At 37.2% G+C, this 15018-nt stretch overlaps 2 protein-coding genes across 4 annotated transcripts; one reads left to right on the top strand and one right to left on the bottom strand.

Annotated features, from left to right (window-relative positions):
- Positions 1-478: 478 nt before the first annotated feature.
- LOC145770348 (transmembrane protein 70, mitochondrial-like) lies at positions 479-6416 on the bottom strand. 3 transcript variants are annotated; one of them, XM_082581965.1, is made up of 7 exons: positions 6337-6416; positions 4799-4928; positions 4268-4398; positions 3838-3926; positions 3410-3567; positions 2984-3115; positions 479-2444 (listed from the first exon to the last, which is right to left on the bottom strand). In XM_082581965.1, the coding sequence occupies exons 2-7, from the start codon at positions 4879-4881 to the stop codon at positions 2342-2344; spliced, it is 696 nt and encodes a 231-aa protein (XP_082438091.1). In that variant the 5' UTR covers positions 4882-4928; positions 6337-6416; the 3' UTR covers positions 479-2341. The 3 variants fall into 3 exon arrangements, with proteins under 3 accessions (XP_082438091.1, XP_082438092.1, XP_082438090.1); XM_082581966.1 differs by lacking the exon at positions 6337-6416 and having other exon boundaries at positions 4818-5196; XM_082581964.1 differs by lacking the exons at positions 4799-4928; positions 6337-6416 and having other exon boundaries at positions 4268-4584.
- A 952-nt stretch (positions 6417-7368) lies between these two features.
- Positions 7369-14464, top strand: LOC145770340 (mitochondrial carrier homolog 2-like). Its single transcript, XM_082581948.1, has 10 exons — positions 7369-7507; positions 8086-8170; positions 8326-8432; positions 10097-10120; positions 10357-10401; positions 10953-11010; positions 11126-11237; positions 12539-12632; positions 12820-13008; positions 13657-14464. The coding sequence occupies exons 1-10, from the start codon at positions 7421-7423 to the stop codon at positions 13747-13749; spliced, it is 894 nt and encodes a 297-aa protein (XP_082438074.1). The 5' UTR covers positions 7369-7420; the 3' UTR covers positions 13750-14464.
- Positions 14465-15018: the final 554 nt, after the last annotated feature.

Raw genomic sequence — 15018 nt, 5'->3', positions numbered from 1 at the left:
CTACAAATTCAGCTGAGCAATGAGCATGTTGAAATTGTAAGTTATATGTTTGCAGCATTACTTTTAATATTGGAGCACATTCGATCGGGATATGTGCAAGCCCTACCTTCGGCGTGTGAGAGACTTTGCCTTGTTTGTGAAAGTGTGAAGAGAAACAATTTTCGCATGCGAAGGCGAGTGCGGAAAAAAGTTTCAAATACCTACAGTAGTATGATATCAACCAAAGGGAGAAATGTTGGCTTGTGGAAACCGGCAACCAAACATGGCCGACCAGCGCGGTAGTTTTGGAGGTTATTCCACGACTTCTCGGCGGTCACGCACGCCGGGAGCTCAGAGATTGCTTGTCTTCTGATGTCCTGACTATCTGGGCTGCTAAAAGAATAGAGGCTACTCTAGGCCGGAAAGTCCATCACAAACATAATGAAAGCGGTAGTTTAGTCCTCAGTATGTGCTAAAAAAAATTATTGAAGCAATCCTCTCGTCTCACTGGCACAAAGACAACAACAATCTTTTTTTTTACACAAAAGCAACCAAAGCGTTAGAACTGTATCGTTCTAAAACTGGACCTGTTAAATCATAGCCTACGTGTTTCAAGATGTGCTCAAACGTTAACACTTATAGAATCAGCAATGACAGGCTATATGGTATTAAAAGTGGCTTGTGGGCGAAATCTACCAGTGTAGATGTCGAGCATGTTTTTCTTATTTCAGCCTAATTCAATCTGAAGCTCGAATTGGGTGATGTTAAAGCTGGCAAGCTTGTACAGTATTTATGTAGCCTACAAATTTCTCAACGCAAAATAAACTGCTGATTTTGTTCCTCTAGTCTGAACTTTTAATTTTTTTGGTCCGTATTACACTCAGTAGGCTGGACTCAGGGCCGGATTTAGCTGATGGGGGGCCCGGGGCACTTTTACATTGGGGGCCCCCGTGCAAAATTTTTTTCCAGAAACTTTAAAGGCTGAAAGAAAGAAAAAATAACACAAAATCACATTTTTTCCACGTAGGGGAGCCCTTCAAAGGTCGGGGGGCCCGGGGCACCTGCACCCTCTGCCTCCCCTAAATCCGGGCCTGGCTAGGCTCAGGGCCGGATTTAGCAGTAGGCAGTTGCCTAGGGCGGCAAAATATACGAATATATTACATTGATAATACTGTACGTGAATATAATAATTCACAACAGATATATAGGAATTAATAAATATGTTATCACATCACACACATTTATAAACAGTGCGGCAAGTCATCGCCCCTAGAGTACTTCACGCTTGATTGGTTTTTAACAATATGTGCTGCTTAGCGCTTCTTTTATTTATCTGTCTCGCTTAGTATGGAGGACTAGGCTTTGTCCGTGCAATTTTTATTAATCTTTGTTTCACTGTTAGTAAATTTAAAGGAGCCTAGAAAAAATGTTTTTAGTCAATGTTAGGTTGATGGAAAAGTTGCAGGCTATTTTGTGTACTTGCCTTGATGCTTAAAGTATGTAAACAATGAATGATCTCACATTTTTGAGCATTAACTCATCTTTACTTGTTTCTACAGACTTTGAAGAAATTATTGATTTGTTTGCAAGAGAAAAAGCCCGCCGGAAGCGATTTTAAACAATAGTTCATTATACAATGACATTCATTGATGTAGCCTATTCAAATAAACAGTGCAAATAACTTTTTTGTAAGGAATTGAAAATATAAATCGTAGCGCACCATCTAACAAATTTTTTGGGGGCGGCACTTTTCGTATCTGCCTAGGGCAGCGCTTAGGCTAAATCCGGCTCTGGCTAGGCTATTACAGTATTAAACTTTTATTACAAAAAGGTCTATTTAAATGTATCTAATGAGCAAAAAGCAAAGTGAAAAACTGAGTTTGGCTTATTATGAAACGAGTTCTGACCTCAGCCCCAAAGATTAAATGGAAAACGACACAATTAATAAATAGCCTATCATCGGACCAATTAATGGGTCTAAAATGAACTTAAACCTATCACTAAAACACCCTTTTCCAAATAAACAGTAAACATCTGATTTCAATCAAAAAAATCCATTTTTTTTAAATATCATGATTTTTTCAACCTTAGAAGGTTAATTTTCGGAAATGAAGCCGTTCAGATGCTGTAACTTACATCAAACGGAACAAACAAAGTGAAATCGACGAACAGGCATCGACGTTTCAAATCGGGTTAAAAAGTTCGATTCGATTGTTATGTCACAAATATAGATTGTCTGTTACTGGTCCTATGTGGTTCTTCTGGTTCTTGCTTGAAATGAAACGATAAGAAACCAGCAGGGGTAGAAAAAGATCTTTAATAAATATCAACCACGCCATAGAGAGGAATGAAAGAGTGAAAACTATCCTTCCTGGGATTTTCGTTTTTCCTCTACAGCATCTTTGATCTGTCCTCTGTACTGTTCTTGTCTTTCAGGGTTTTCGTAATCGAAATCCGACGCATACCTGCAAACAACCATTTGTCAACAGCGTACGATTATTTTTTTTAAATAAAATGACGTGAAAACGCTTGGATTTGCTGGCATCGTGCAGTCTTTCGCAGTGTACACAAGTCTAAATGGGAAAGACAGTCAGCAGTGTATAATAAGACTTGAAGCAAGATCAAGGATCACCGGTTCAACTCTGGGACTGTATGACTTAGCAACGTGTTTCAAGGACATATCGTAATTTAACGGCACCTGGTGGATGGGAGAATTCACAGACTACACTTCAACAAGAGGAAAACTTCACTTTGTCAATCTCGGTGACTGGGCTTATGTCAGTGGTTCAAAGCCTCTACATACGTCATACAAGTATGCGACACTGCCAGGATTAAAGTATAAAGTTACAAACATTTTTCCCAGTTAAAAATGCTTCATCAGTCCGAAAATAAATAGCCTATCACAGATTTCCACAACCGACCTTCGATTTTGATGTGATTAACGTTTGTATTTGCCATAGGCTGAGAAAACAATTTCATTTCATCAAGTATACTGGAAGCCCACCTGAGCATCTTCATGTAGTCTTCGTACAACATGCTGTCAGAATTCACGAATAGAGGACGATTTTTTACATAAAATGATGTGAAAACGCTTGGATTTGCTGGCATCGTGCAGTCTTTCGCAGTGAACACAAGTCTAAATGGGAAAGACAGTCAGCAGTGTATAACGAACATACAGTAATAGAGTGCTACGTGTTGCTTTGTTGATAAAAAATACACAAAAAAACGTGAAAATTGATAAAATATTCAATTGGGACACAAGTTTAATCTTCGGTTTGGATGACTTTTCAATCAGATGTTACTTTTATAGTGAGCTGGTGGTAGTTAATGTTTGCCACAACAGCACAACAATGAACATATGAAACAATATGAATCTGTCAACAATTAATTTTGCAAAACAAAAGTTATATTACACTTCACTTATGGTCACCTTTTTTCATTGATAACAGTCGGTGAAAGCATCACAGCAGTGTATGTGTCACTTTCCTTGTTGAAGTATAGTTCATTGACATATCGCTTCCCAAATTGATAAAGTCCGACAGGATTTAAAATAACAAATACAAAAATATGAAATGCCATAAAAATAGTCTGTAAAAATAATTAATAATATGGTGAAGAAATGTTCTCCATCAACAAGTTCAACATAGCAGAGAAGTAGTCTACTATTTTCAATTTTCAGTTTACAGCAAAACAGGTCGTTATCACACTGAAAAAAATATAAGAAAATCATTAGTGTAATTAATTAATTATTATTAAGTTTATTGTTTTGCAACCAAGTTTTCTGCCGTGTGTTTGGTCTGCAATATTATATTTGGACTAAAAAGTTGAAATGCATTTAGAAAACACACAACGACTTACCGCTGCAACAGAGTTGGATGACATCTGCAGCAAGTAGGGAGTTGCAAATGCAACTACTCCACTTAATGAATAAAAAACTCCAAGTAAACCTGCCAGAATACATAGGAAGTACATACATAAACACCAAAAAAATTTGCAACATGGTCTCTTAGCGATAAAATCAGTTACTCATGCTGTTTCAACTGCATCATCTATTACTGCATTTTAAATTATAAACAAAGAGTTATGTATGAACCAAAACAAAACATATGGCTTTACAACTTCTCAAATAGAGCTTATACGAATGAGTTTTCATGGTTACTATGTTTGCAATCTTCTGTATCATCATCATTGATTGTATTATATTGCAACAGATGGTTTGAACAAGTAAAGCATAGATAAGGTCTATGCTTGGAGAAAATGAAATTAGTTTCGATAGAAATTTTAATACCTTTTAATTTCTTTTTATCTTGACCAACATACAACAACTGTCCCAATTGTTTCTTGTCATCATTGTATTCTGATAAACACATCGTCTGTTGTCTCCAAATCATCTTATCCACTTTTAATAAATTGCAATTCCTGCATTGCAGTGGCTCGATGTGAAAAACTTTGGACTGCACAACTTGTGACAAACTTACTGTTCTTGTTGGAAAATGAAAAGCTTTCAAAATTCCATAATTTGGTAACCTCCTCAAAGTAGAATAGCACAATAACATTATTTTGAATAATAGACTTGAAGTTGATTTATGAAGTATAGCTTATTGATCCAATTCTTAAAAAATATTATAACAACATTTCTTTATATATATATACTGTACTGCACACTAATGTAATTGTTGAAAAACATGCTAGCTTACATATTTTCAAGAAGTTATCAAAAAAATGTGCAAACTGTGTTGTATTATTTTTTAGCTGCGATAAACATAATCAAAAGAGACACAAAGATATGCTTCATTAGATGTCCACCAAGACATCTTACCAATCCAAATCTGTACCACCTATCAGAGATGTGCACAACTGCACACCATCCTGCACATCCAGGCCTTTGATATCCAGCTGCATTTAGGACTGTCCTGCCTGTTGTGCTCCAAAACTGTCCATCATGACACCTGCACACATGTTTTTTTCAGTTTATGAGCATTTTTTAAAGGCAGTGGCTATCTTCTTGTGCTGATAGACACTCAATTTTTATATATGTACTTTTTGTTTGTTTATCACCAGCAAAACAATAAACTGAACTGACCAGCTCCGGTCTTTTAATCTAAAACACTATTTGACCGGTCATGACATATTTTTCTTTCACCTTCTCTTTCAAAGCAAAAGACGAGAGGAGAAAAAAAAGTGCCTATAGAACTTCTAAATTTAACAGTTTTATTCGATTGAATCAGTTGCGCGTACGATGTTTCTCGGTTTTTGTAATTTGAGAATTTCTCTGGGTACGGTAAGTTTTTGTTCGTCATAAGAGGATGTGACCGTGCTTGCCGAACGACGCATTACATTTCTGCTCTCAACAAGTTAGTTTGGTGGCTGTAAAAAGTTACAATACTTCTTTAATAAAAATGGTTTCATCAATGTTCGGTTTACTTTTAGGCAGTGTTTTTTAGCAGGCAATTTAGTTTGAAATAAAACGCTTCCAGGTAGTATCAAATTCATTCCGTTAGGCGTTAGGGATACCGGCCCAAGAAATATCGTACTCGCCACTGATTCAGTTGAATAAAACTGTTGCATTTAGAAGTTATATAGGCACTTTTTCTTTTTTTCTCCTCTCATCTTTTGCTTTGAAAGTGAAAGAAAAAATACGTCTTGACCGGTCAAATAGTGTTTTAGATTAAAAGACCGGGGCCGGTCAAATAGCCAGCTGCCTTTTTTAAACATTGCATGAGACAGAAAAAATTGTCTGTATGAACATTTGGTTGATTATATTGATTGCCTTGGGTGGAAGCTGACTTTGGTGAACTTTTGTTCTTTCGCTGCTATCCTTGCTGTGCAATGTATTATGTGTGTTTTGTATTACTTTTGTTTATTTGCCAGCAAAAAAACTAAACTGCTTGATGAAAATGGGCCATGAAGGAAAAGGGGTTTAGAATCACTACTCTAAGCTAAGCTACATCAAGTCAGCTTCCTAGTTACGTGTTACATCACAGATGACTTGCTAATTTAAGGATAGTTACAAATATTTTTTTTACATTTTTTTTGTATTTTTTCTCGCTTTTTGTACTATTTTCAATCGTTTTATACATTTTTTCAAGCAACAAGTGTTTTCAATTATCATAACAAAGAACTGCAAAAGAAAGTGGTGAGCTATAGCTGCTGAATAATTTATTATAAATTAGTTTACTGTAGTTTCTACTAGGCTCTGCAAGGGAGAGCGTGGTTGCATGGTCAGCAAGTGGTACCAATGAACCACCCAAACCCAACAATGAATAATAAAAAATAATAAAAATTGTGAGAAAAAAATAATTCATGAGTGAAAGGGTTAAAACGTTACAACTTCAAACGACTATTGTTATGATTTACCTGGCGTTGAGTACGCTGTTTGTGAAAACTTTTTGTAGCACCCTGTCCAGGCGAAAAGACGACGTTGTTGTTCAAAGAAATTCGGAAATAAATATTTTCAAATTTGCTCTCTCAATTTTAGACCTTATTTATACCATAAATTAGTCAATGCATGTTTTTTTAAAGTAAGTACAACGTAGATTCGTGGATGCATGCTAGTAAAATAACTTTGCGATTGTAAAATATGCAAAACGTCTGTGGGGTAATTTGTTTAGTGGCGTCTGGCAACACTTGTTTGCAGATGCTTGTTTGCTGGACCAATGGCTAGGCTATGGCAGAGAAAAGTTCAACCTTCAGCAAACCATTTACCATTGCATTGAACAACCTGCAAGGCAAAGTCAGAGCTGGTTGGTTTTAAATCTTTGTCCTCGGAATGACAAAGCCTTTGATAGCTATTCCTTGTAGATTTGCATACTTGTAGAGGCTTTTAAAACAGGGCTGGTTACGGTACTGCGTTTAACAGAGTGAAGTTTCCAATTGTTTAAATTTTGATTTAAACCCTTTTTAAAAATCGAAGTGGCTATTTTTACCCACATGTTGCCATGGTCACAATCAAGAGTTGCCATAGTTAGGATTAAAGTTAGGAAAGGTTAGAGTTAAGAATAAGGTTAGGGTTTTGATCTTTGCCAGGACTAAAAAAAGTTCCAAAATACAAGTTTTTTGTTTTCAACAGCTTCAAACTTTTCTCAAATTATGGCAAAATTTCTTGTCTGGCAACATTATATTGTGTAAATATAGCCACAGCCTTTATCAATATGTGTTTCTTCATTGCAACAACATGCCTGTTTTGTGTTCATGTACTGTAAAGCTTGTTTTCCACTTCCAGGAAGCATAATGCCTAAGATGATGAGTTTTTGTTCCAGATAACATAATATTGTGAACCTCAATTTCAAATCTACTAAACATTGGTCGTTAGATTAGGATATGTTTTATGTTTCATTACATCAATGATTATTTAAATACCTAATTTATAAACCTATTTTTGTGTTGAATAGCTGTGGCCAGACATATTTGTTACTGTTTTTATAATTTCAAAACATAAATAATGTCTGTCGATTGGAATTCTATTGGGATTGGATGTGTGATGACCACAATCGCACATCCTTTCACTTTTGCCAAGGTTTTAGTGCAAGTGAGTAGTTCAAGTTTTAAATGTTTTTCTTTTTTGTAAATTAAGCTGGGCCTGCTGTATCCCAGCAGCCTATGAGTTAGATATAACATAATTTAGTTTTAACCATAAAGTAGGCATACAATTGTACAGTTTTTGAAATATTTTTGAACTTAAAAGAATTAAAATTTGAATGAACAGTGTTACTTGATTCTAGATAACAGCAATTTAAACGCATGTTCACCAGAAATTTATTTAAAGATAAACGATAACCTCATGACAACTCTTCCATGCCTACCTTATGCTTGTTGTTGGTTTAGCCTATTTCAAATAAATATGAGTTGTGACATTTTATCAAGCCAAAAAACTGCTTGCTTTTGAATGGTGATGCTTTGTTTGAATACTACCTCCCTGAGAATATATTACTGTAGTTGTTTTGAGAAATTCATTTACAATAAAGAAATGAAAAATCTTTACTATACTTTTAAAATCATGTGCAAGTTTTTGTTTATGGCATTAATACTAAAACGGAAACAGAAAAATAACAAAAAAAGTTATTTCAAATGCAATGACCAGTTGAATTGGAACTATTTTTGTTTCAGCTCGGCCATGAACCTCTTCCACCTGTGCTTGGTCGGAACATATTCTTCCGTAAACAATATCAATATCCCAGTGTATTTAAATATTGTGAGTACCGGTAGTACAAGGCAATGTTGTGTTAATTTTCTTGCAATAGAAATGTGGAAAAATTAAGGTGCGGTTTCGTGAATGCATTATTATCAGTTTTGTTAATTAAATATAGATGTTAGTTGACAAAAACATAACTAACCTATTTTTTACAGTGAAACACATCCAAAAAACAGATGGGTATTTTGGAATATATCGCGGTTTGATGCCTCGACTAACTGCCAATGCCGTGACATCAATCACGTATTCTGTAGTTTCAAATGTGAGTTGTTTTGGTTCTAACCCTGGCCTACAAGCGTTGTATCATAATTTGTTTAAACATAAATACAAGGCGATAGATTCATCTTTATCAGAAACTGTTGATGTTGGATATGTAATAAGTATTGTATATACAACATATATATAAATATATGTATAAAATAAAGTAACACACTTGTATGATTATATTAAATGAAAGTACCGTATATCAACTCGCTCTCCTTGGCTTTTGTGGTCAATATTGAGCTCTTTTTGTAGTTTTGATGTATTTATTGTCAGGGGCGGCTCGCTAGTGTGTGCTGTGGTGCTGCAGCACTCCCATAAAAGTTTTCACAAAAAGTTTCTCAAATATCTTAGCGTTTATTTTGCCCAAAATGTAATTTATGTTCTCTGTTCACAGAATTGCTCGCTGTTATAAGTGTAAATTATACTTGGAAACTCTGCGTGCCAGGAAATATGTGCTGCTTTGAAACAGCACATGAGCATAACGTCGTAGACGCATCGATCGTTACATCGTAGAGCCGCGTGTTTTCTTGAATTGTCTGTACAAACGAATTGCAAAGCGATGTGCTGTCTTCTGGACAGCACATCAGACAGAACGAGAAAAAAAGGAAAAAAGACACAGAGTGAAAAGTCGATGCACTGTGCGTGGTGACATCAAAAGTAGTTTATGACGCAATAGCGACACCAGTGTGAATCCACCTTTACACTGTGAAATTACACATTGTTAAATATTATGCAATAAACCAATTAGTAGTTTACATTTTCGCTGATTAGTATTAGGGTAGTTTTAGTTAAAGAAGAACGCAAATACGAAGGCACTAGAAAAACTGATACTTTTTAGGATAGGTCTACTGTACTTCCCATGCATGGAAAAAACTACTTAAATTTAATATGTCATGCAACAAGCAACGTATCTACATCCAAAATGTAAAGTGACATAGGCCACGGAGAATTTTTTGTCGAGTAGGTAATGAAAAAAAAAACAAGCATTTTCTCTTTTATAATTAAGAACGTGTTATTCACATATGTTTGTTGATCGTCCCCTTCAAAATATTACACATTTGCAAAACCTATAAGGCAAGTTTTACCTTAAACTTGTATCACAATTTAGAGTTAAAATATGCTCAGAATGCACCAAATCAAATGTAATTTTCTGAAGGAGACCTCCCCCCCGCTGTTGTAGGCTATTTGCCTTTGGCAGACACGCGGTCGAGCGAAGCCCGGCCGCAGCACCTCCATTTCTGGGACTCACCATTTCTGGGACTCACCGCCAATGTTTATTGTTTTATTAAATAACTTGACAATAATAGAATGCGATTTTTACTCAACTGAAATAATACAACTCAGTCTCTATAGCCCACACCAGACAACAACTCTTGAGACTGTGAGTTAGAACAATTTTGTTGCAGATCTATTTTTGACAATATTTTATCAAAAAGAGAATGTATGTGTAAGCATCAAATTTGTAGGCTAGAATATATGTTTTTACTTTTGTCACACAATAAGATTTGCAAGTTGAAGTCTTGTATTTGACTTAACTAGATAAGCAATTAAGCACGCTTGTGAATTTTTGCATAATATGCAAACATGTGCTTTAACTGCTTTAATTACAAAGACACAACATGCTTAGTTTGAAGTAGTTGCCATATATTTGATTATTTGCAGGGGATTGGAGTGTACATGCCAAAGGTATGTTGTTAGTGATTTTTATATTCATTGTGAATGTATAGTTGGATTAGTAGATATTAAGTAAGAGTAATCAGCAGACGGTTAAAGAAGTTAACCTAAGTTTTAGTCTGACTGGTATGGAATCATAATCATTTAAAGTAAAACATCGAAGGTTTATCTTAACCTATGTTTTACTTTAAATGATTATGATTCCATGTTATTATTATCATATATGTCATAACTATTATATTTTTCAGGAGAACATAAAGTCCAATGCTGATTTGGCGGTTGTGTGCAAACAGGTAGGTGCTGTGACTTTTCTCGTTAATTTAATTGCCATCGTGAATGGAGATGAAGCAAATTATAAGATAACTTACCATGAAAAATAAGAAGATTAACAAATAACCAATGGGAGTTGGATGTAAATCTTGGAGCAGACATTATACCGAAAGACTTGCTGAATGAACGTCGTTATATAACATGAAAATAACTTTACTCTGTCAATCTTTATTAGCGGATGGGCATCCGTGGTTCAAAGTAATTGTACAATCATGCAAAAGTGCCAGGATTATGCTTCCGAAAAGCCTTTCTTAATCCGAGGGTAAAGATTGTTGCAATTAATCAATTAACTTGTTAAAAAATTCTCGTATTTATAAGTTATCTAGTAATTCTAATTGATCTTTGCATTCTTGAGTGTCCCGTGTACAAACTATCAGATAAAAATGTACAGTTGCACAATGTCATCTTGGCCTGGCTTTCGTCATCTGCCTCGAAAGTTTAACAATCTGTCTCACACGATAGCAGAAGCCTTATACAATTGGTGTGGTTTCTCAACGAGCCGTTTCTTTTCCAGACTTTCCTAGAGATGACAGCGAGATGCTCTGCTGTCATTGTTTCTCAGCCCTTACATGGTACGTCATTCATTACGTCACTGTTTCATCAGCAACAAATATTGCTTTGGCGTTTTCGTCCACAGCCATTCTCCAACCCAAACTAAACCGGGCTTAACCTTTTCTTTTTTCAAAGTGATCGCTATCCGCACGATGGCGCAGTACATCGGCCACGAAACCATCTACAACAGCATGCATGGATCGGTCATCGAGATTTACAACGAAGAGGGTTTGTTGGGATTCTTCGCGTAAGTTGATACTTCACGTGCTGCAGAATGCAGATTTTGTGTATGCGCGCTGACTTGACCGTAACTTACCATACGGCGGTCGCCATTATGACCTTGAGGCTGACAACACGTTCCAATGTTTTCTTCAGGGCTGTGGAGTCGGAAGGATTTTAGCATGTCCGCAGTCGGAGTCGTAAAACGCCGACTCCGGCTTGATCCGAAACGATAAACAATAAAACTTTTGTTTGCAATGCCTTTTTTAAAATATAATTCTCTATATGGCTCTCTAAAACTATTCTAGAAAATACATATGTTGGTTCTTGTCAGTTTTTGTGAACGTTGCCATTTCAATTTTGATTACAACGTAAGTGAAATTAATTTTAAAAAAAGACAAAAGTTCAAAAAAATCTGGTAACCCTCCGAAATCTGGCAACACTGAAGTCGGAGTCGGCCAATTATAAACCGAGGAGTCGGAGTCGTATGTTTTTCGCCTGACTACACAGTCCTGGTTTTTCTTTTGCGCACATTTCAGTGTAAACTTGCTTGCTTTTAAGTTTTTGGTGATCTAAATTTGAATTATTGTTTTTATAAAAAAAGCTTCATTTTGATTGTATATATTTGTGTCGAGTTCCATTGAACAAGTTTAGAGGGGGACTAGTGATGTGGCTGCGTTGGTACTCCAGCATTTTGCTTCTGTAGTTAAAATGTTTTAAACACTGATTTTTCCCTTTTTTTTGTTTCTATTGTTTTTACGAGCAAGCGTCACATAAAAACAAAAGTTTAATGGAAGACATTTTTTTCTGGTCGTCGGACCACTCGGCATGTGACAAATCAGCAAGTGCTTTGACTCAACAAGTACATTTTAGCTACTGTCAAGTCAGCAAATAAGATTTATGTGCTCACGTCGGACTTGCTTGGTCATCGCTTGTCAAACTCACTTGTGACATACCAAGTTTCGGCCTGCTAAGTTGTCGCTTGCTCACTTCACAACTGCTGACTTATAGGAGACTTATTTTTTTCTGAACGCGAGGTTGGGAGAGCAATACAGCAGACACTGATGTTTTTTAACCTCGCTCTGTTGGCCAGATGATAGCAACAAACTTGCACTTTTACATTGGTTCATTTGCGTTTGTAACATGTTACTTTGCTATAACGATGAACCTGCAGCATCTAACCCAGTTATACAGGCATAGTACAAAGTTAGTATAATGTTCACATTTGAAAGACGTGTCTCACTGTTGGTCAATGCCTAAACATGGGCCGCGATGCAGCTTGATGACATCAGGCACAGTAGTGGTTGATAACGTTTATTCTTTTTTTAGGGGACTGGTACCTCGAATGGCCGCAGAAGTTGTCAACATCTGGGTCTGCAACATTCTAGCTTACCTGGTCAACACTTATGTTCTTACAGATTCTGTGAGTTACGCAGTGTAGCGGAAAATGCGTAGCACGTAAAATTGATCGTTGTAACGTTCAAGCATTGTTGTGTACTTATGTAAATAGTTTATAGTGAGCTGAGAAATACTCCGTTAAGTTGTGCTTTTCATGTGACTGGAATAATTTATTTTTGTGTTAATTTATTTACTGGTTGGTATGTTACCAGAGCGATTTGAAGGACGTCCGCCAGTACACCCCGATAGCGATGAGCTACTTTGTCCAGTCCTTTACTTACCCCCTCCTTCTGACCGGCACAGTGATGGCGGCCAACGGGGCGAACATTAAGGCCAGCAACCCCCCACTGATCTCCAAATACGACAGCTGGATCTCTTGCATCAAGGATCTCCATGAGAAGGTTTGGACTGGCGTTATAGGCGACGAAATATGTAATACACTTTTCCGGTGTCATAAGGTGGTCCCGAATTGAATCATATATTAATCTGCTTGATACCGTTTGCGATTGTGTGATTCTAGAAATCTATACCTCCAGACTGAGAAACCTTCTTTTAAGCTTAAATATGAAAATTTGGCGTACTTGTAGAGGCTTTGATGTAATGACGTAGGCTTGGTCACCAAGATTAACAAACGGAAATGTCCTCTTGTTGAATCCCTATTGTCTGAACCACTCCGTCCACTTGGTACGGTTGAATGGAGAGAGCCGTCCTTGAAATGCGTTGCTTAATCTTGAAAGGTTCTCGTGTTTATTCAACTCCACTATCTGAGTGGCCTGGGTCGACACGTTGTGGTCGCGTGGAGGCTTGCGAGCACCGAGGAATCTGTCAGGCAAACGAGGCCATGGAACTCCCATACTTGGTTTGACTACAGATTAGCTGCCAAGATTGACCCAACCCTGGCATCATGCTTGTATGCTAACAAAGTCACATTGAAGCTTATATAGTATATATCTAAACTAAGCTTTCGGGCAGAGATCACTGCCAATTTCCCTACATTTGCAAGAATATGAATGACATTGAATATAATCCCTCCGTTGTTTTATTTGCAGGGTATCTCGAAGCGTGGATCAAGCATGTTGTTCAGGAAGGTTGCCTCTCACGTCATGGCGGCTACCTCTGTCAGCCCTGTGCCAGTGTCATAACTTTGCTCTCCACTTCTATTAAGTTATAACGTTCTTGAGTATTAAGTTTAACGCGTGTGCTCTAGATCTATTTTTTGATTATTATTATTTCATAATTACGCGACGACAATGACCGAGGCCACGTAATTGTAATGCATCCATCTCGTGACGAGTAAGCGTAATGTCGTTTCGCATGAATGATTTTCTAGTTTTACCTTGTTTCGGGTTAATTGTCTCATGACGTAAGGCGGCGTTATACTAAGCTACGCCCGACATGTTCTTTGTCGGTTTAGTTTAATTTCTAATTTTGTAAAATTTTGCTCTCACTGCTGTTTCGGGGTTCCTCGTTTTTCCAAACTAGCCTACCCCATGGAATCCCGTCAGTTCTGGTATTAGGAAAATATACGTTGCGCGACCTATTGACGCTGGAATACCGTTGGTCGATGGTGCACTGCGGGGATTCCATTCTTTCGCTTCCACTGCTAAGCTTGTTCTCTGTACATCGCTTTTACGTTGAAGTGATGTGCCAAGGACATGTTTGGAAGCCTAAGCAATTATGGCTAGTCCCCAGACAAGAAAATCCATCAGACGTTGCATCAATGTAAAAATGAGTTTTGCTGTGTGGGATGAATAGTGAATAATGAATAGTGAATACCGTGGCTATAGTCGCTCGACTGGTTTATGCGAACGATATAATTTTTAAAAATGTATATGCAAATATAAATTTTGATTGACCAAATAATCTTGTTTTGTGTCTTTATTGTTTTTCATTCACAGCTGCGCCAAAGGGATGCTTAAACGCGACTGCGCAAGCTAAAAGAGCGATACTTTTCTTAAAATCCCCCGGACGAAAAGATTGAAAAAGACCGTGAAAACAATGGACGCTTTAAGGGCGGTGTCCTTCAAACCTTTCTCTTGAAGGGCACCGCCCCAACAAGCGTGAGCTATAGAATCACCCCGAAAACGTTTTATCATCGATGATGCGCAGACACTGCATTTCGAAATGATGGCGGTTGATGTTTCTGTCCCATGCCGTCGCACTTTGGTTAGGGCTGATTCGATTTCAGTAAGATATCGTCAGCTACAGTAGAAACTTTGGTAACGATCGATTGCTCGGCGTAGTCACAACGCATGCATAGATTTAGTTGTGTAAATCCACGGTGTCTTCAAGTGGTTTAGCGTTCAAGAGAAAAGAGTTGTTTGCCGTGTTACATTATTAAACTTTGTCCGCCCCGTCAGCTCAGTGGTTACGCGCCCGGCTCAAGATCACGCGGCGCAAGTTCGACTCTT

Source organism: Aplidium turbinatum, chromosome 5 (assembly GCF_918807975.1).
Source record: "Aplidium turbinatum chromosome 5, kaAplTurb1.1, whole genome shotgun sequence".
Classification (NCBI taxonomy): domain Eukaryota; kingdom Metazoa; phylum Chordata; class Ascidiacea; order Aplousobranchia; family Polyclinidae; genus Aplidium; species Aplidium turbinatum.
The sequence above is the reverse complement of the archived record's forward strand: the minus strand, read 5'-3'. Positions and strand labels throughout refer to the sequence as shown.